At 40.3% G+C, this 22,061-nt stretch overlaps 1 protein-coding gene across 18 annotated transcripts in view; it reads right to left on the minus strand.

Moving 5' to 3' along the window:
* Positions 1-22,061, minus strand: part of ANKS1B (ankyrin repeat and sterile alpha motif domain containing 1B) — an 818,845-nt gene that overhangs the window by 17,642 nt on the left and 779,142 nt on the right. For all 18 annotated transcript variants that reach the window (XM_036237318.1, XM_036237317.1, XM_036237316.1 and 15 more), the window contains 3 exons: positions 14,771-14,782; positions 13,816-13,902; positions 3,499-3,636 (listed from right to left, as the gene is read on the minus strand). In XM_036237318.1, the coding sequence (XP_036093211.1) occupies positions 3,499-3,636; positions 13,816-13,902; positions 14,771-14,782 (237 nt within the window). The remainder of the gene's footprint in view (positions 1-3,498; positions 3,637-13,815; positions 13,903-14,770; positions 14,783-22,061) is intronic.

A 22,061-nucleotide genomic window follows, 5' to 3' on the forward strand; every position in this document is an offset into this window, starting at 1 on the left:
TTCTAGACTAACCAAGTGAATAATATATAAAAGATCATAGTTTCTAAATTAGATTGGTCATACCTGTCTCTTACCTATCGTGGCCTTTGAAGGATGATCACTGCAGCTTTGGGCCACTGAAATACCCATCCCCCTTTTGTAGTTCTAGCAGCATGAACTTCTCCTTCACTCATTTGAGATAAGGGAGGCAGAGAATTAGCACCGAATCCGTGTTTTTAACCCCATGACTTCTAACCTCATAATACATCCTTTTCTACCCAGTTCAACTGTCCCCTCTTCCATTAAGTTTTCATTGCTTGAAAGATGGAATTAGGAAAGCCTTTTGTTCTATGGTGGGTGAGGTGTGTTCCAGGTCTTGCAAGTTAGAAACGTGAAGAGAAATCAGCTGCCACAATAGAGTCTAGAATGCACAGCAGGCCTGGTGCTTGCCGGTAGGTACATACTGGCTTTTTTCTTGGAAACTCTAATACCATTTTTGCTCTAGTCTTTTCATCTACCTGTTACCTAAACTGAATATATCACATGCTGAATTTAGCATGGATTCTAAGAAATGGAAATAGGCATAGAGATCATGAAGCATAACATTTCTTGAAGTGTGTTCTACAGAATCCTGTCCCTGCAAGGTGTTCTCCAAAACAGTCTATCAGAGCCAAGTGATCTTGGGAAACAGGGTACACTCCACCCTCTCCTGGAGTCTGAGTTTTTTAGACTCTAGTAAGTGAACTATGCTAAACTCGTATGCTAATTTTTGTAAGGAGGCTTGGGCTTCCCTTCTAAGGTCACACAGGATTTCTATGGGAAGATACTCTGCATTTCAAATCTAACTCCCCATAAACTAGAAGCATCTGAGATGTCATTACATTTTTTGATAATAGCAGATACTCATAAAAACATTTTGTGACCCATAAAAGATATAAAGGTCAAAGTGACAATGACTTTGCAATTAAAAATGCACATGTACATATACATATAAACTAAAAGATTAAATGTATACTTAAGGTATTCTTTTCTTTTGGCCATTTGGGGACTGACTTATATCAAAAGAATTTTAAGGCTTCAAGATTGGACTGAACACTGAGCTGCCCTACATAAAGATACAAAATCCATGCTCAAAGAGGCTTTTTTTTTTTTTAGTGCCAGCAAAGCTTGTTGCATCTCAAAATTGCTCAAAGGCCCAGGTCAAGGCTGGTAACCCCTGTTACTATTTTTGAAGTTAGACAAACTGTGTTCACCTAGAGAGGATTAAAATAGTGGATTTGTGGTATAGGATGAAAATCTTTTGGAGCTGATACCAGAATCCTAAGCTAGTAATGTCTACATTAAATCAAACATCTGGATGAAAACAAAAAAATGAAGCAATTCTCCAATTTCCAAATGTTGATCAGAGACACCATGTTGCTCCTAAAATATATATATATAATATATATATATAAAATATATGTATATATGTAATATACATATATATGTAAAATATATATTATATATGTATATATGTAATATACATATCATATATATGAGATATATATATGATAGATATATATATGATAGATATATATATGATATATATGATATCTATCTATCTATCATATATATATATATATATATATATATATATATATATATATATCTCCCATATATCTATATATGGCTAAAACTACTCAGGGGTGTGATGGCCATCAGTTTTAGTTTGAATGTAGAATAATGTTTTGGATACTCTTATGAAGGTAAATTATATATTACTGTAAAAACCAGTTTAGAGAACTGGTTGGAATTCATTACGAAAAACTGAAATATTGACATTCAATGAAAACACTATATAGAGGCAATATACCAGTATGAGATCTGTAGTCAATACTTTCTTTCTTTTGTTTTTATTTTATTTATTGTTTCTCTCTCTCTTTTTTTTTTTTGGTTCTTTTACAAGGGCAGTGGGAAAATTCTGGACCACAAATACACCTGTGGCAAATTTATCTTATGTCTTTTAGCAGAAAAAGGGGCCAGGTTGTCCATGGTGATGCCAGGAGGCAAGGAGAGAGAACAGGTGGGGGTGGAACTAACACTGGACGCCTGTTATTCATGAGGCGCTCGACATAAGCTCCTTCCTTTGAATCCCGATGAAAACCTGTGAGGTATAAATCCTTGTGCCCGTTTTATACACCAAGGAGATCAGACTCGGCAAAGTCCTGCAACTTGCCTAAGATGAGGGAGCAGGCAGCTGTGATGGGATGTGAACTCTGATTTGTCTGCTCCTTCTATGACACCAGTGCGACTCCCACGGGGAAAGGTGTTTCATGCAAACCAAAATATATGAGGATAGAGTGGAATTTTACTGTTTAGAGAAACGATTACACTTTATAGGAACAGCAAGTTATGCTTAAGGCACCAGAAAGCTATGCTAAAATAACTTAATCAATACCACTGATCTCACGCAAATACACACAACCAGAGATATTTAGAGTGGCCTCTGAGGACTTTGTTCTGCAGTCCGTACTGTTACCACATGCCACTTTTACATTATTCTCCTCATGCCTCCCAAGACAGAAGGAATTTTCAAAAACGGAAGGGATGAGCCACATGCAGCATGATAGAAATGCTCTGGGCGTGAGCCTAACATGCTTTAAAAGGGGTAGATTTTGCCTTATGGTGGTCCTTGGTCTATGGGTGTTTGTCAGAACTGAAAATGACTGCTTTGAGCAGTCTTACCTAGGACATTGAACTGTGGGCTGGCAAAGAATATATTGCACTTAATTTCTATGTAATTCTTTAAATATCTGTATTTCAAATACACTGAACAGAGTAGAATTGCCAAATTAAAGTGACACTTTAGAATTCTTCTGATTATAAATTATTTCATGGTTACAGCCATATATATATATATATCTTTAAGGAACATTTATTGTTTTCTAGAATTGCTTTCATTTTCCAAGTTGGATATATATGAGCTAGTTTTTAGGCTTAATGACATATAGGACTAAGTGTGATATTATAAGGACATCATTATAAGACTAACTTCTGAATAAGCAAATAGACCAAATCTTGGTGTTTCTGATTATTATTTTTAGGTGTCTAATTTGACTACTATTTAATACAGAAAACCATACTATTGTATGAGGCACTGAAATTTATTTTTCCAAACAAACCTAGATTATTATTCCCTACTATTTAGAAATGGCTACCAGAGACACCTGACAGATACAGCGAAGGAACAAGGAGGCTGGAAGACATTTACTATATTTTGATACCAGAGGAAAAAAAGGAATTCGTTACATCTAAAAAATGAAGTTAGAAGTTGAGCAAGGACAAATCAGACACTAGGTAGAAGTAGCGTTCTATAGAAAAAGCTCAGAAAAGCTAAGTCTGTAAAATACTGTATGCGAGAGAGATACACCTTAACACTTGGTAAACATGCCAAGTACCTTAATTGCCAGTTGGGCTTTCAATAATATCCAGGCACATTTGGGGAAATATTTAATTTGTCCAAAGAGGGTAGTTACTCACCACATCGAAGGCGGTAAACACGTGACAGTAGTGGTGATTGGACTTCAAATCTTTCGTGATATAAGCAAACGTTGAGAGGTCTTCTGGGTCCTGGGCAGCACAGGAGATATTACGGATTTCATGCTCGGCAATTATGTTCTGGGAAAAGACGACACAAATAACCATTAGTTTCCTTTGCAAACCAGCATATTTTAGAGCCAAGGCAAATGACCAGAGAAGTAGCTGCTTTCTTCCTTTCTAGAATGTTCTAGACCAGCAGCATTCAAAGTGATCCAACCTCCTATCTATGGGTAAACGTACGCCAGCTCTGGAAAGAATGTTTTCATTTAATTAAAAACAACCCAAAATAGTCGCATCCTGGAGCACGGTTCTCACCAGGTGCTGTGCACACAAGCAGTTTGCATGGCAGACACTTTTTTTTTTTTAAAGTAATTACTAATCATTTTACTGTTTCTATTCCCCACGAACACCTGTAGATAGGCAATGCTACCTCCTGCTAACTCCATCTGGAAAAGATCACCGGCCATGTCTGGCGTGCTGGGAGGAACTGCCCCAAGGAGGCGGGTGCGTCATCACCTTGCTGCCCATTGTCTTGTGCCCTGCCCCTCCTCCCCCAGAGCACAGGCAGGTCCGGAAGACAGCAGACAGGTGGAAGCATCAAGGTGCTGTCTCTGGGAGACTCCATGGAGAAGAAGGTGTAGGGGTGGGATGAGGGAAACACCACACCACACTATTTAGGCCTTGGGTACCTTGCCTGACACAGGGTCCTGTAGATGACAGCACTTTACTAACCTTACCCAACATGTATACTTATGAGTGGGTGCTGTGGCCATGATAAACTTATAAGTGAGGAGACTGGTACTCAGAGAGCGGAAGTGCCCTCCATAGCGTGTGTGGTGAAGCTGGTCCTGAAATTTAGGGTTACCTGACTGGAGAGCTCGGGCTCTTTCAAATATATTGTGAACCCCCTCATCCCCACCTCTCTCTCACTGGTTTAATATCATTTCATTTTTTTCTCTGTACCATTTCTTCATGCCATCTCCCTGCCAGCCCCCTCATCCCAACCTGCCTCTAAGAATAACTGGTGGGAGGTAAGAGAGGAAAGTTTTAAGTACCATTATCTTGAGGCACAAAACAATGAAGTATCACTTTGGCTGCAAACCCTGCTAGAAACTTCTTTTGATGCACAGATGTATTTAAAAAGCAAAAAAATTTCACATAATGGTGCAATTGCTTTTTATCTTTTAATATCCCATTTGTTTTTTTCAGTTGTCATAGATCTAAAACCCTTGATGCTTTAGTTACCCTAATTACTTTTTAATTGCACAGTCTTAAATAACCTGTCAGCAATATAATGTTTCATGTATATCTATCAATGCCTAAAAACGCTTACAAAATGTCCTTCCCTGCCAGCATCCCCATTAAGTACTTCATGTCCCTCATTCTACCGAGCTCAGTGGCTGGGAAGCAATTACAGAATTAACACATAAAAGAAAATTAAATTAAGACATTCTTCACCATGGCCCCGTATGTTGACACTACATGTAGCGCTCTGTCAAAAATTACTCAAATTGAAATTGGAATCCCGTAAACAAGTAACATTCTATTGCAAGATACAGTTTCAAAACAGAAGGTCATGATCCTTTTCTGATATTCAGATAGAATTTGTTAAAGTAGAAGTCTAAATTAGGAACTAGTGAGTCTAAAAATAAACTTAAAAATAATAAGATCTACATAGTTTTTTCAGGTACAATGTTAGCAGGCACTGAGAGCTTCCACCATCATTTTAATTAGGGGCTTTCATTATCTTGGGAAGTCTGTGTAGATTTGTTCTCACCTGTCCAGAATCCACTATTACCAGAAATAAAGCATCGACTCCAACAGTTAATTAAGTCGACATTTTGTGTTCTTGAGATTTACTAGCATAAGGTAGACCAACTTCTAGGGAAAGTATTACAGTGAAAAGTGCCCTATGATTTTTACTGCATTGAAGTTTCTGAATCTTGCAATTTATAAGAAAGCATTTTTGATTTTCAGTGGTGTATGACAGCATTGTGGTTCTGTGTAAAATTGTAAAGTAGCTAAAGTGTATCTTTGGAGGTCTCTATTATGGACTATATGTCTGTGTCATTCCCAATTCATGTCTTGAAATCTTGGCTTCCAGTCAAGATGGCAGAGTAGGTAAACACTGTGCTTGCCTCCTCCCAGACCACATCAAAATTATAACTAAACCATAAAACGACCATCATTGAGAACTGCCTGAAATCTAGCTGAACAAAAGTCCTATAACTAAGGACTGGCAGGAGGGGTAGAGACTTGGAACAGGCTTGCCCCACACCCACATGTGGCTATTAAAAATTGGGAGGGATAGCTCATTGTGGAGGTCACCCATGGGGAGCAAAGGGTCCTAGCCACACACCAGGTTCCCTCATCTAGGGTTTCAGTGCCTGTAAGAGAAGTCTCCACAACCCCTGGTTGTGAAACCAGTGGAGATTGTGACTACATGAGACAAAGGGCTGCTGGAGTCCCAGGCATTCATGGACTTACTCATTGATGGACTCACTCACTCTGAGCTCTGGAGCTGGGGCAGCAGCTTGAAAAGTGCTAGGGACATACTAGGAGGAAAGACTTGTCTGGCTTTAGGGCAAGAACTGGAAGGACAATTTTCTCTCAGACAAAAGTATTGGCAGAACCCATTGTTCCTTTGTTGAGCCCTCCCCCAACGCAGCCTGCATACCCAGGAGGGCACCGTATCTGAGTATCCATCAACCTAGCTAACACCATTCACTCTGCCCTGGTGATTCCCTGAGACCTCTCCCCATCCAACTTATAGGCTTACCCAAGCCACTTTCAGTGGCTTTTCCAAACAAACGTTCTGCAGAATTTCCTAAAACTTTTCAAAGTTAACAAATCCAAAACAAGCACGAATAGCAAATGGCCTCGGTTCACTGCTTAGCCTCTCCTAGGCATCTCTAAGCCCAGCACGAGTGGCAACCATTGCAGATCACTTTGTAGCTCATATCAAGTGGCCCTGGGAAGGGCGCAGGCAGCAGCTGACCTTGGCCTACACCAGAGCCCTTTGCAAGAGGCTCCAAACCAAGACACCTGATAGCCAGTTTCAGACCACATCAGAGTACCACTCAACCAGTTACACAAAAGACACACCCAAAGGACAGACACCTAAGCCCTGTAAAAGCGAATCTTGCTCCTTAGGGTCATCCTCTGTACAATAGCTCCTTCACTGTAAGTCACAGTCAGTCCTCACAAGCAGCCTGAGGGTCAATCCTTGCCACTGACATGCCAATAGCAATCGAAGCTCATCTATAACAGGAGGGCACACACAACCCACAAAAAGTACACACCTGGAGCACCTGGCTCAGGTGACCAGGGAGACTGTGTCAAAGAGCCCCACCAGACACCTACTAAGACTGGGAGACATAGCCAATCAACATAATATATATAAACAAAGACAGGGAAGCAGCCAAAATGGGGAGACAAAGAAACATGTCCCAAATGAAAGAACAGAACAAAGCTCAACAAACAAACAAACAAACAAACAAACAAACAAAAGAACTAAACAAAATAGAGACAAGCAATCTACCAGATGCAGAGTTGAAAACACTGGTTACAAGGATGCTCAATGATTTCAGTGAGAACTGCAACAAAGAGATAGAAAACATAAAAAAGAAACCAGGCAGAAATAAAGAATGCATTAGAGGGAATTAAACATAGATTAGATAAAACAGAGGACCAAATCAGTTATTTGGAAGATAAGATAGTAGAAAACACCCAATCAGAACAGCAACAAGAAAAAAGAATCCAAAAAAGTGAGGATGGTTTAAGGGGCCTCCAGGTCAATGTCAAGCGTACCAAGTCACATCATAGAGGCACCAGAAGCAGAAGAGAGAGAGAACAAGGAACTGAAAACCTATTTGAAGAAATAATGACAGAAAAGTTTTCTAACCTGTCCAAGGAAGTAGACATACAAGCCAGGAAGTGCAGAGAGTCCCAAATAAGATGAACCAAAGAGGCCCACACCAAGACACATAATAATTGAGATGCCAAAGGTTAAAGACAAAGAGAGAATCTTAGAAGCAGGCAGAGAAAAGCAGGTAGTTACCTACAAGGGAGCACCCATAAGACTGTCAGCAGCTTCCTCAGCAGACACTTTGCAAATAGAAGGGACTGGCATGAAATAATCAAAGTGATAAAAAGCAAGGACCTACAACCAAGATTTGTCTACCCAGCAAAGTTATCACTTAGAATCAAAGGACAGATAAAGAAGTTCCCAGACAAGAGAAAACTAAAGAAGTTCATTACCAACAAACCAGTATTACAGGAAATGTCAGAGGGACTTCTTTAAGGAGAAAGAAAGATTAAAAATATGAATAATAAAATGGTAATAACTATATATTGACAATTACTTTAAATGTAAATGGATCAAATACTCCAGTCAGAAGACAGAGGGTGACTGAATGGATAGGAAAACATGACCCTTACATACTGCTTATAAGAGACTCACTTCAGATTGAAAGACACACACAGACTGAAAGTAAAGGGATGGAAGAAGATATTTTATGCAAATGGAAACAAACAAAAAAGCTGGGGTAGCAATACTTGTACCAGACAAAACAGACTTTACAACAAAGGCTATAACAAGAGACAAAGAAGGACCCAGTAACTCCACTTCTGCATATTTTTTTGAAGGAACCTAAAATATATCCATATGTTCACTGCAGCATTATTTACAATAGCTAAGATACGGAAGCAACTAAGTGTCCATCAATAGACGGACGAATGGATAAAGAAGTGGTACATATATGTGATAGAATATTACTCAGCCACAAAAAGAATGAAATCTTGCCATCTGCAATAACATGGATGGACCTAGAGAGTATTAGGCTGAGTGAAATTAGTCAGACAAATACACATACCATATAATTTCACTTATATATGGAATCTAAAAAACAAAATAAATGAAAAAAAAAAACTCATAGATACAGAGAACATTTAGATCATTGGCAGAGGCGAGAGGGTTCGGGGGATGAGTGAAAAAGGGGAAGGGATTAAGAAGTACAAATTGGTAGTTACAAAATAGTCATGGGAATGTAAACTATAGTATAGGAAACATAGCCAATAATATAATAGCTATATATCAGTTGGATACTAGATTTATCAGGGTGATTGCTTCATAAGTTACATAAATGTTTAATCATTATGTTGTACACCTGAAACTAATATGATATGTCAACTGTAATTAAAAAATAAAAAAAAATTATTTTAAAAAAAGAAATCTTAATCCCCAATGTAATACTGTTTGGAGGCGTAGCCTTTGGAAGGTGATTTGGCCATGAGGGTGGGGCCCTCATGAGTGGGACTCGTGCCTGTGCTGAGCTAGCTAGTTAGCTCTCTCTGCCGTGTGAGGGCACAGAAGGAAGATGGCCATCTACGAATCAGGAAATGGGCTCTCCTGAGACACTGAATCTGCCAGTGACTGGATCTGGGACATCGCAGCCTCCAGAACTGTTGAGAAATCAATGTTTATTGTTTAAGCTCCCCAGTCTATGGTAATTTGTTATAGTAGTCCAAATGGACTTAGACAATTTTACTGTTTTTCTTGACCCTCTCCCAATTTTATGGACCCCTCCCGCACTTCTCTACTCCCTAGGAGCCCAGGACTGTTTTTTAATTGCCCATCCAGGCTACTCTCCTCTATGCTGTTCCAAAATCAGCAGCCTTTTCTCCCACTTGAAACTTTTATTTCTTTGTTCCCATGGTCTAAACTAGAGGGGAGGCAGGTTAATAAAAATATTCTATACTCAATTAAGAACAACTGGCATTTTATCATCCTAACTGGCACTTAAAAAAATATCCTGTTAAATGAATGCATATAGATGGCCTGCATAAAGATGCATATTCAAACAGATCTTCCTGATATATATTCGTTGCTAGAATGTGGTGAGGATCTGGGATCTCACGACTGAAACACTGCCGTCACTCTGGCATCATCATGAGGGACAGGGGGCATACCTCGGTTTAAAACCAACTCTTCTTATGTTACTTAAGCATGTTCTAAGGAGACGAGAGCTTTTAAAGGCTCAAGAAAAGCAGTGGGGAGGGGCTCACCTTGCCTCGTCTTTGGAATAGAAAGTTTGGCAGCTCAGTAACCTTCGACAAAGAGAGATTGTTTTTTCCCCCCACCTGTTTGCCTTTCATCATGTTGAGAAAAAGCTAGAGGTATCTGTCTGGCAGGTGCAGAAGAGAACTCTTGGTGCAGCCAGTGAACAGAGAGGTTCTAAGAAGGATGTATGATAATGAAGTGATGATGGAGCCTAGAAATTGAACTCTCCTCACTTTCCTCACTCGGGGCTCCAACAGGTAGGGCCTTTCTCCTAAGTCCTCAGGCCAGATGTTTTCTGAAAGAATGCAACCCCCCTCCCGAGACGGCCCCCCAGCTGGGGGCAGCAGCCCTGGGCCAGGGCTAACTGGAGACAACTGCAGAGTGAGTGATGCCAATGAGAAGAGCACACATGCTTAATGGGCTCTCGATTTGATTCTTAGATGCTCAGAAGGAGATGTATGTGCTATAAAAAACAACAGGCACTTGTTTACTCGCATGTTCTGAATTGTTTTGTGCCCCTAAAATAGCATAAGCCCTGTTTGAAGTTGGCATTCAAAACAAGCAAACAAAAAATGAACCCTGGCACTGCACCATTCCTGATTTATCCGGATGGGAAGACTGAGGAGGGGGTCGGAGCAGGAAGGCAAAGTGCAACTCACCCCTAGCCAAGTGCTGGAAGCAGGGACGTGTCAGCTCTGCAAGACCCTGCTGACCTGAGGATGGGGCTGTAACTGAACAGTCACAGTCCTCTGGGCTGGCTGTGAGCAGCAGAAAGCCATGTGCTTCATCAACAACATCTTAGTGCTAAATCAATTCCAGGTCCCACTTTTATAATTCAAGACCGTTTCCCACTTCTTCCTTCTTGAATCAGGATTTAGTGGTCTGTTTCCTAAGTTGCTAGGCCATATATTTGAGTTTACAACTAGGCACCTCACCCTTCCCCTTGAACTCAGCCAGAGCCACTTATTTATTAGAGTAAAAGGAAAGAAATGCTTTGTGAGAGGATTCATCTTTCACATAGCCTAATGAGAGCTAAGAGGAATGGAAGAGTAATTAACACATAATTATCCACTGAATTTCAAACTAATTGGTGGAAGGTAGCTGTGAAGTAACAAAAAAAGTATTAGGATAGGAGGTGGGAAAGTCAAGTTTTCCTTTTCCATGACCAACTGGTTGTGTGGCTTAGCGAAGGGTCTGAGGCCTTCAGTTATTCTGTCTAGTGCAGGTTGAACAACCCCCTCTATTGTACCACACAGGATTAAAGAGATGCAATGCTTAGGAGAGAACTTTTTAAAAATAAAGCACAATGGAAACATCAAATATAAATGTTAAGGTGTCACTTTTGGTTGTGCCTTATTACAGGTTTAGTGGCCACTAGTATCTCAAGTTGTGAAGTCTCAAAGTGTGTGTACCTGTCCCAAGTCCTTTGCTTCAAATCAAAGTGGCCACTAAGGCGACACTTCCTAGCAGAGAAATCTCTGGTACAAACTGATGGCCGGACTCTGGAGTCTATCGATCTGCTCCTTTCCTGCTGCGGGTGCTAATTAGAGGTTGGTCTTTGCTATAGAACAAAGTGGCATACGACGATGCCACCGCAGACGCTGCTGGAATCTCAATACATGAGCACTATTCCTTCCACGCCACTACTTGAGGGATCATGATCCTTCAGCTATGGATCTGCCATGACTTCTGAAATCAGTCCTTCAGCCGTGGTGGTGGCGGTGCTTCTCTGCCTTTCACAAACTCCACCAATGTGGCCTTGCCCTATTTCCTTCTTCTTTCCTTCTAAATAAAATCTCTCTATTTTGGCTTCTCACACAGCAACTATGAGCTATCACCCTGAGTCACCTACTCTCTTCCTATTCACCCTCACGCCGGGGTAGATCAGCTACATCGTAGGGCCCTGGGATAAGGGACCATGTATATCCATCAATGTTGAAGTCGACGTCTCCAAATTCCTGAAAAGTTCAGGCACATGTTGTCGTATAGTCATAGAGAGAGGTTGGCTCCACCTGCCACCAACATATGCTCTTTGCCTTTACTCTAGATTTTTAACATATGCTGAGGAACACAATGCAAGGACTTGAAAGATACACTGGCCTTCTTTACTTAGTGTCTTTATTCCCACAGAATGATCTTTTGCATATCTTCCGGTGCTTATACTTCCAAAGAGTACTCATAGTGAGCAGAGTTCTCTGGGTAACTCATTTAATTATTGGTGATTGAAGCAGAAGTATCTCCTCCAGGCATCGGACATCAAGTCCTATGGCCCCTGACATGTCCATAAGCAACATACAACAGAACTGACAGAGCTAGCTTTCCCTCGTTCCTCTGATCATGGAGCACAGTTGGAGAGGTTGCTATTAGTACAGATGCATCTAGCTTGCCACCAGCTTCATGGGATGACAGCCTTATGACTCTGGTAACTTCTCAGGGCAAATACCACTTGTTTGGAAACTGTCAGAATCAAAGCCTGCTAAGGTTGTTAATCTGAGAGAGTGTATGAGTTAATCAAACTCATACACTGAAAATGCATTCTATTCATGGTTTCCAAATGCAAGTAGGGGTAGGGATGGTTATTCCAGGTCGGGAACAAAAATCCAAATGCCAAAGTCTTCCTTGAAATTTAGATACAGTGATAGCAATATCTTCGATGAGCATGCCATGAAGTTTTGGAACTTTTTGAACCAACAACTGACTATAATCTAAGGATAATATAAGTTTATGCACCAGTAAAGATGCTCCCAAGAAGGAAAAGAGGCAAATCAATTGGGGTTTTTATGATTAAGTCTCCACAATTGTAACCTGACAACAATAACCATCACCAACATATTGCAGAGTTGAAACAATCATTCTATGTAAGGACCCTGACTCTGGGTGTGTTTTGGATATTGTGGCCAGCATGATCATGCTGGGTCATTAGCTTTTTGCTTGGTTTTCGGAGCTGTTTCCAAAACTGGGAGGTTGTTTTCCTAAGTAGATTTGAGATGCTTGGGCACATGTGACTGCTAATGCGGCACTCTGATTCCTTACAGAAAAAATCAAGAAAACTTCGATTTATTATAGACACCCAACTTATTGCCCATGGGACTTACCCCCAGTATCTGAACCTTGTTGCTTTGGTCCTAATATACCATTGTTTAAGTTCACGTGTTTCATGACTTTCTGCTTCCTTTCTCCAAAATGAAGTGGGTCTGGATGGGAGGTCCAAGAAACAAATGGCGTTCACCAATGGGGATCACCACATTTCCCCTCCTTCTACACTTTATCAGATGGAAGGATGTAGGAGTAAAGCATGTGGACATTGTGGGGTTTGTGAGGAGGAGCCAGTCAGCTTTGAGTTGATGGAGACAGAGAGGGGTCATACCCAAGCATTATAGTGTGGCACCAGCACTGTCATCTTTGCCAAGGAAGAAACTCTATGACACTTTTTAAGTAAAATGCAACCTAGTTGTCCACCTTTGACCTTAGAGCCCCCAAACTTCCTACTGTGAACACGAAGTCCTAAGAGAGTCCCAGCATGACCTGGGCTGCTTTCTGATTGTGTTTAAGAAAGCAATACAGTTCAAACTCTTCCATATCAGTAGTTGAGCATTATATGCAATTAAAACATATTAAAGTCAGAGCAGCTGTTCTTTTGGTCAGGTATTCATTACATATATCAACAGAGAGAGAGAGAGAGAGAGAGAGAGAGAGAGAGAGAGAGAGAGAGAGAGAGAGAGAGAGAGAGAGAGAGAGAGAGAGAGAGAAATCGAAAGACAAAGACAAATGACAAATGTTCTAGCCCTTGACCAGGTAATATTTCCTCTAATGAAGAATGATGACATTGCTGCATTTTCATTATTTTTTTCTATTTTAATGTTTTCTAGATCCAAAGGTTCATGTCAGCTAATAAGTGGCCACAGTCTATTAGAGAAGGCGCCATGGACAAGTGACAGCAAAATATGTATAGGAATCCTAGATCAAGTCCTCCAAGTGAAATGTGCCCTTCTGTATATGTGCGTGAGTGTGTGTGTGTGTGTGTGTGTGTGTGTGTGCATGTGTGTGTATCTACAGTTGCATTTTGGAACCATTAAGTTGGGGGGCGGGAAATGATTAAAATGGGGGATGTTGCCCATGATGGGAAGCAAAGGATGTTAGATCATATTGTCAGGACTGTATCTGGTGTCTAAACCACAGAGAGGTGCAGCACCCACCTTATTTGTTGCATCAATAAATTTGACTCCTTTATAAGAGACTGAAAGAATAATAGTAGGGACCTTCTTCATTTGCTCCGTAGACTTCTGAAATTGAAATAAGAAGGCTATTAGAGCAGTTTATGTTGCATGGCAACTACAGGACATTACTTTTCCTCTCAAAAGATAAAAAGGAGTTCAAGTTCAAATCAACAGAGACACACACACAGACACCCCACACACGCTCTCATTTAAATGTATCTCTCTTCTCCTTGGCTTAGCTATGGTTTGGGCTTATAAAGTGTCTGTCTTGCACTTGAGGATCTGAAAAGAGCTTGTTCTGCCACTTCCTGTGGGTGACACCAAAGGAATAAACGAATGGCTCTGTCTCCTACTGCGGTTTCAAGTGACGACTTGATTAGAGTTAAACCATGTCAGATTTAACTCCAGGGGTGATTTTAGCACTAACAAAATATATGCCACTGGGCCTCCTTTTTTCCCAGCCACTCTCTTTCTTCAAGGCACAAAGTATGTCTGAATATGTACTTAAAATAGGGATTTAAATACATCATTGTGAATTTTTCCTGAACCTGGTCAAATCAACGAAAGCTGATAGTATATTTACAGCAGAATCGCTTGTGACCACATAGGATCTCATACTGCTCTATGACAATTAAGCCCTCTGGGAGCAGTCTGTATTTTGAGCTGCTGCAAAACTGGACAGTCCAGGTAACCTACTTTATCATTTAGCACTGCTCTATTCCCTGGGGCCGAGTTCCTGTGATAGATGTTCACACAGGCTTACTGTGCTCACAGCTTGTGGCTTCTTCAGTTTTATGCATCTGCAAAGTTTCTCCGTAATTTAGTGTGTGCCTTTGCTGTTTAGTTTTATCATTCATCACCAACGGTCTGTTTACTTCATTTCCTGCCATGGATTCTCCCCTAATAACCATATTAAACATCAAGAAGAACCTACCTGACAGTTGGCCTGATGGATTTTCCAGATATAAGACAAGGTGGCGACACAACAGGAAAGAAAATACATAAAAAGGTGAGTGAAGACATTTCAATAATTTGCTAACAGCATAAATTCATTAAAAAGTAAACAGAATAGGCTCCGCCGCTATAGGTAGATACAGCGAAACTGTTATTTTAGAAATGCAGGCTTTTACAGACCCGTCTCTCTTTTAATTTTTCTGTTTTCTCCTTTCTGTTTACTGCATTGCACAGTCATAACTGACATGCAAGAATCTTCCGCTCTGAGCGTTCCACAATCAGCTGTTTTATGTATATTTAGGAATTCAGAAGAAAATACAAGCTTTCTTGATTTCTTCATTTATAGTATCCAATTTTGCATTTTAAAATGCTGACAGGGGACCAGAATTAAAGAAGGTTTTCAGTTGGATGGTGTGAATGAAACTGGATGGTGTCATTGAACTGAATAATGGTAATTATATTGCATTTTTCACTTGAGCCACCGAAAAGATGTTTCACGTCCTAATTATTTTGACACATCTCTTTGAAAGTTACTGTACCTGCTTCAAAGATAAAGAAAATGGATTACTAAAAGTATTACTATTTATAATGTTTTTAAATGTTTTATACACTATAGAAAAAAGCAGCTTTTTAAGTGCTTTTTAACTAGTTTTAAAATTACCCAGACCCACTGTTATTTGTGTATGTGTGTGTGAGACTGCCTGAGAGATACTGTCAAATTGAAATATAAGGTTAAATACGTTTACATTTTTTAATGCTCTACCCAACCAACTCTTAAAAACATGTAAGATAAATCAAAGGCAAAGCGAGAAGAAATAACATGCAGTTAGTGTGCTGATTTTAAGGCAAAGCAGTGGGCTGACTCCCACGGCAAGAGAGAGGGCGTTGGGAGGCACAGGCAGTGATCTACTGGACTGAGTGTGTGTGTTTGCGAAGAATTCTTTGCAAAGAATAATAACGGATTCCAACAAGTCACCTCGCTCGTCTCTTGCCATGAATATATTCTCCCAAACAGATTTATCGGTAACATGAAACAACAGATAGGTAATATAAGATTAAAGTACCAACATTTTATTTAGTATTAAGAAAAAAACCCAAAATTAAAAATTAAAAAAAAAAAAAGAAAACTCGTTCATCATTCATTTCAGCAACCGAATGGTTATATTAGGCAGCCCACTGAGTATGCTCCAAGGGATGTCAAACAGGCCTCAGATTGTGTGCAAGCTGCAGGCTGCTGAAAGTGGCCATCTGAAGTGCTGTGTTGAGGATTCGGAGCCTGTGTGTGGGCTCGGTGGGAAAGAGGGCTGGGAATGAAGTCCGCTGTGGGAGAGGACGAGGAAGAGCAGCACACGTGGCTTCCTGGCCTGGCCTGATCCGATAACAGCAATAATGCAAATGTTGGCAAATGTGACAGAGATATGAATAGTGTCTCCAGATAACTGACTGGGAGAGCCTCCATTTGCATGAGAGAGTGAGGCAAGTCTTTAGTCATTCAACAAGCACTGACTGCCTACTAGGGGTGACTGAGCTGGCTCTTAAAGGATGTAATTTTTTCAGGCCACAAAAGAGGACAAAAGAGGCTGTTTAGCAGCAGATTCAACTTACACACACGCATGTGTGGTAATAGGTAATAATGTGGTCGGTTTAGGCAATTGGTGGGAGATGAGGCTGGTATAGTAGCTTTGGAAGATTGCAACTTACTCTGCCAAGCTAGGATCCATTGGCAGCTTTAAGTAGGGAATGAAACAATCAAATCTGTGTTGCGCGGACATAGATCTAATGGTTAGATGGACTGGAACAGCTAGAGGCGGAATACAGGAAGGCAGGAAGCTTTGATGCAAATTCAAATGAGGGACCCTAAATACCGAGATGAAGTAGAGGTATGGGAGAATGGACAAAAGAACCACAATGCCGGCAAGGAAGAATCAAGAGAATCTGCTAACTGCTCAGCCACAGGAGATGAGTGAGCAGGAGGATGTCGGAGATAAAGAGGTTGTTAACCGAGATAAGGAATCCTGGAGAGGATTATACTTTTGCACAAAATCCTTTTGAATGTGTTCAGTTTCCTAATGAGGTGGAGATGCCCAGTAGGAAATTAGAAATAAGAACCAGATCTGGAAATCCAACCGCAGAGATGGGGTGGCTGAGGAGATGGCAGCAGAGGAGGTGGCTCTAGGGGTGAAGAAGAAGAGGGCTAAGAACCACCCCTGAGGGCTTTCCTCAGCTTAATGCTTAATGCTTACTGGCTGGGGCAGAAAGAAGAGTCAACGAAGGAACCTGCAACAGACTTGGAAGAAGCCTGACAGCAGTATTACCGAAGTCAAGATGTAGACTCCTTACAAAGCGGGAAGAGTGCCTGGTGACATGAAGCCTAAAAAGGCCTAAAACCCTAGCTCAGTGGCCGGCACATGGAAGAGCTGCTACTTTCATTGGGTTTTCTGGATGAAATCCTTGGCTTTAGCAAGTAGAAACACTTGTTGCTGATTTCATTAAGAGCAGCTTTAGGAGAAAAAAAACACAAGAGTTGTGCAATCAATGTCAGTGAAAGGCAGTGGAGAGCCAGAACAATGGATAGCGGGGGACACTTGTTCTCAGGCTGAATGAAGGCATCAGCGGTGATTTCTGTCCTGATACAAAGACTCCACAACATACGCTCGGGCAAGCTGAACACAAAAGAAATATAAGAATGGTTATTTCTTTTTCTTCTGTGGGTGCCGGGAATCTCTGCTTTCGTCAGTGGGGGTGCCAATGATGCAGGCTCTGTACAGGCCTCTGTGAATGACAGCGTTGGTGCGGTCATGCATTCCAATCTGGCACCTCGTATGGACATTACTGCTCATGTTACAGAGCGCGCACTGCCAAGCAACACTGGTTCCTATGATCTGTCTGCAGCTTTGCTGGAGAGCTAATACTCTCACATGTGTATGCTAAAAATCCAGCTCTTATTTATTCGTGTAAATCAAATTCTCCTCTTCAGGCCCCAGTAAAAGGCTCAGGGTAAACCTTATATTACGGTTCTCTTATTTTTAGTTGCTTTTTCTTATGCCATACTCTTTGTGGAATTTCTGAGGTTTCCCAGAGTTCTCTGGGTGCTTAGGCAGCTGAATACTCATGGGTAATGCCCCAAATTCACTTAACCTCTACAGCATCTTGCTCTTCTGCTAAAAGTATGATAGTGCTATTTGACTGTATTTTATTCACAATATCCCAAATTAAGGTTACCATCCCTTTATTATTCCAAGACAAACAATATTTAGTTTTATAGAGATACTACATTTCTGTTAAATAAAATGCAACTTTTGAATCTTAAATTTAAAGCCAGCCTTACATTTAGTACTTGGGTTTACACTGTCTGTAAGCATCACACAGAAAAGGGATCATAATTTCACATCTGGAGTTGGATGTGTGGAATACTGTTTCTGATGGGTACAATAATTAAACACTTTTAGAGCATTATTTTTGGAATCACCAAGGAAAGAAATCACCATCTTTTTCCTTTTCCTTTTCAATCATAAATTATGAACTGCTTGGAATCTTTGCATCAAGTCAGAAATCACCATTGGTGCTTTTATTTTAGCCATACAGCATGTCCTGAAATTAGTAGTTTCTCATTTTCTAATGCAGAATCAACAGTATGAGAATATCCTTTTGAGACTGCAAGGATGCTCTGATCTCAGAGCACGACTTTCACCAGTGTGAATGAGAGCAAAGAGGCTGAGGACCGGGAGCCCGTAGTTGTGAGCTGTAATGCCGGGTGTGACGTTTATGCTTCTAATACGAATCATTTGCACCCCAGAATCAGTACAGAGAGGGAAAAGAGTGAGGCATTCCATGGGGGTGATATCACCGACTCTTCACTCTTACAATATTCCAATCACTTCGAGTGTATTTTATGCACAGACTTGGTAATAGATTTACAGATCATCTACTGCCATTCAGCTTATAGTATATTTTTAACCTACGCAAGGCCACCCTGAGAATGCTTTCTAGTGCTGAGTCATAACTATTAATTTTGCTATGTAACATTAGTTTCAAAGTTTAATTATTATATTCAGTTTCTGCAAGTAAATTAAAATAGGATCAAACAATTATGTTTAGTAGCCCTAAGTGACTTTCAAATGACTAAAAAATATATACACAAAATAAGCATTACCGCAGTGATTTTGTATGTGGCAAAACTAGCTACATTCTGGAGGTTATAAGAGATAAAAAGCGGATCACAAACCAGCCATTTGAAATGAACTATTACCCACCAGAACTCAGATGAAATATCACTTTCTGGAGAGAACCTTGTCTGGCCTTCCAGCCTGACGGGATGGGTTTCCTCTTGCTTCCCCCAACCACCCCATGACCTCTGCCCTGGGTCTCAGGGTTGTCTGTTTCCCTCACTGCATGGGAGTTCTTGAGTATAGCCCACACCTTTCTTAATTTGTCTCCCACATAATGACTAGCACATGATCTTAGTTTGAGCCCTACAAATTGCTATTTTTAAGGGCTAAAATGGCAAATGTGAGCAATTTCCTAGGGGTCAATCTAACAGCTGCTAAAATCTATGACTGTTAAATGAACAAGCAAATGAATTCATGTATGGTAAAGAGCACGAAGCCAGCTTTATGACAAAGAACCACAGTGATAGCTTCTCACCAAACAGAGAGCTCAGAAGACTTTTTAGAGAGCCCCAGTGCCCAGAACTTGGAAGAGAATCACAGATGTAATCAGAGGTAGACCAAGAGATTTCAATGGTATGGCAAAAGCGTTACAGATCTTGCGATTTTTCAGCCTCAAGGGGAGAAAGGTTAGGTCTCCATTTTTGCAACAAAGTTCCAGCTCAAATTATAAGTATTGAGATAAAAAGGGAAGACTTTCCTGAGGGGGCAGAATGAAGTTTCTCTCTCCGCGTGTCTAAAAAATAGTTTGGACTTTCATCTGTCACTAATGACTTAGGGGGTATGTCTCATTTGGCTGAGAAATAAGGCTAAATGACCTCTTAAGGGCTTTTTGGTCATAGAAACTCTGACACAAAGGCTGGGCAAACACAGAGCCCAACTAAGACCATATGACAAGAACAGACAGTGGGCAAGAGGCCATTCGAAATACTCCTCCAGGATAAGACATGGCGGTCGTACTGCCAGTATAACTCACATCCTGTCTAATTCCAGCACAGTGCAAAGCGATACCCTCTATCTCTATTCCTTTAACCCCAGCTAGGTTCCAGGCACTGTGACAGAATGATTCTATCAGGGCAGCCTGTCTACTCAGCAGCCTTACTGGAATGACCAGTGGACCAAGGCAGTACATTTGAATCACATGGAGGGCTTGGTAACTAACAGACTGTTGGACCCCATCCCTAGAGTTTCTAATTCAGTAAATGCTATGGACTGAGAGTTTGTGTCTCATCAAAGTTCATAGGTTGAATTCTAACATCCAAAGTGATGGGACTAGGAGGAGGGGCTTTTGGGAGGTGATTACGTTATGATGGCGGAGTCCTCATGAATGGGCTAGTGTGCTTATAAAAGTGGCCTGAGAGAGCTCCCTTATCCCTTCTGCCATTTGAGGGCACAGTGAAAAGACAGTTGTTTATGAATCAGGAAAAGTGCCCTCACCAGAAACTGAATCTGCCAGCACCTTGATCTTAGACTTTCCAGCCTCCAGAACGATGAGAAATAAATTTCCCCCAGTGTGTGGTACTTTTGTTACAGCAGCCAAATAAACTAAGACAGTAATTATGAGGTAGGGTGCAAGATTTTGCATTCTAAAACATTTCCAAATGCTGCTGGTGCTGCTAGTCCAGGGACCACACTTTGAGAACTTCTGCTCTAAAAATGCAGTTGATCAGTTTGATTGAAAGTCACTGTCAGAACCATTCTCTGCTAATATGCAGGTAAACTCCAGTGCACTGCGTCCTATGTTAATTCAGAGAGAAATTAATTTATCAAAACACACTTGGCAAGTGATTTTCAAAAATCCTTAGTTAGCACTTAACTAAGGTCTTCAGAGTATTTAACAAGAATTATTGAATTCTTCTATGATCTCTCAGGGACTATAAAAATATAAAAATTCTTCATATAAAATAAGGAGTGTAGGTCATAAAGACAGATTTTAGACTTACATCTCAAATAGATGTTGATCAGATAGAGATGATAAGCCCAAGGGTCATGCTGAAGATGTATAGTTTCTCATAAAAATTCCCCAGTTCTCCCTCAACTAGATATTAAGTGTATGCCTCTGAGAGATGTGACAAGCAAATGTTAACACGTTTTCATGTCCTGCTTCTGGGATTATGAACTGGAACAAGTTTTTTTGGAAGGTAATTTTGCGATTATTACCCAGTTTCAAGATGTATATGCCCTTCGCCTAGCCATTCTATATTTAGTGACTTGTTCTAAGGAAATAATCAGAGCAGTTTTAAAGATGTAGGTATAGAAATCTTACCCATAGTATTGGTTATAATTTGAAAAAAAAAAATGGAATTGCCCTAATGACCAACAGGGGAACTGGTTAAATAAACTTTGTTCAGTTATAAATTGGAATATTGATCAACCAACACAATTAATATTGTAGATGAATATTAAAATGAAAATATTTCAAATTAATTGTGTTTAAAAATAGAAAAATGATGTCTATGAATGCATAAATAATCCGTCTGGAGAATTACATACAAATAAGCTGTTAATAACTTCTGGGTGGTAAAATTACAGTGTTTTTATTTCTCCTTCTGTAACCCTATTTTAAAATTGGATAACAATAAATATGTGTTGTTTCTGTAATTAGAAAATACAGTTTTAAAATTTTATGATCTTTAGGTTGAAAAAAAAGCCAATCGTAAATGTGTGAAAAGACACAGACTCTTCAATCCATCAGTTGTAAGTATAGCTTCACTGTGTGTGTGTGTGTGTGTGTGTGTGTGAGTGTGTGTGTGTTCAACTGGAATGTATGAAGGGACTCACTGCTAAGGTCTTTTCTGCAGGAGGCACCTGTAGTGCAGTGAATAAGAGCACAAGGGGGTGTTTGGATTTCTGTCTAAGCTCCACCCCTTTTGAGCTGTGTGGCTAGGTATTTAACCTCTCTGTGTCTTAGTTACTTCATCTGTATATGGGTATGTCAATATAGCATCTACTTTGTAGAGCTGTTATGAGGATTACATAATTCAGGGTCTAGTCTGTAGTGAACATCGACAGATTTTTACCTATTACCGTTATTCTGAGGATGAATACTTTCACTTAGCTTTTCAAAGCATAGCGCCCCAAAAAAAGAGCAGAAATAAAATCAAA

Source organism: Rousettus aegyptiacus, unplaced genomic scaffold (genome assembly GCF_014176215.1).
Source record: "Rousettus aegyptiacus isolate mRouAeg1 unplaced genomic scaffold, mRouAeg1.p scaffold_m13_p_2, whole genome shotgun sequence".
Lineage (NCBI taxonomy): Eukaryota > Metazoa > Chordata > Mammalia > Chiroptera > Pteropodidae > Rousettus > Rousettus aegyptiacus.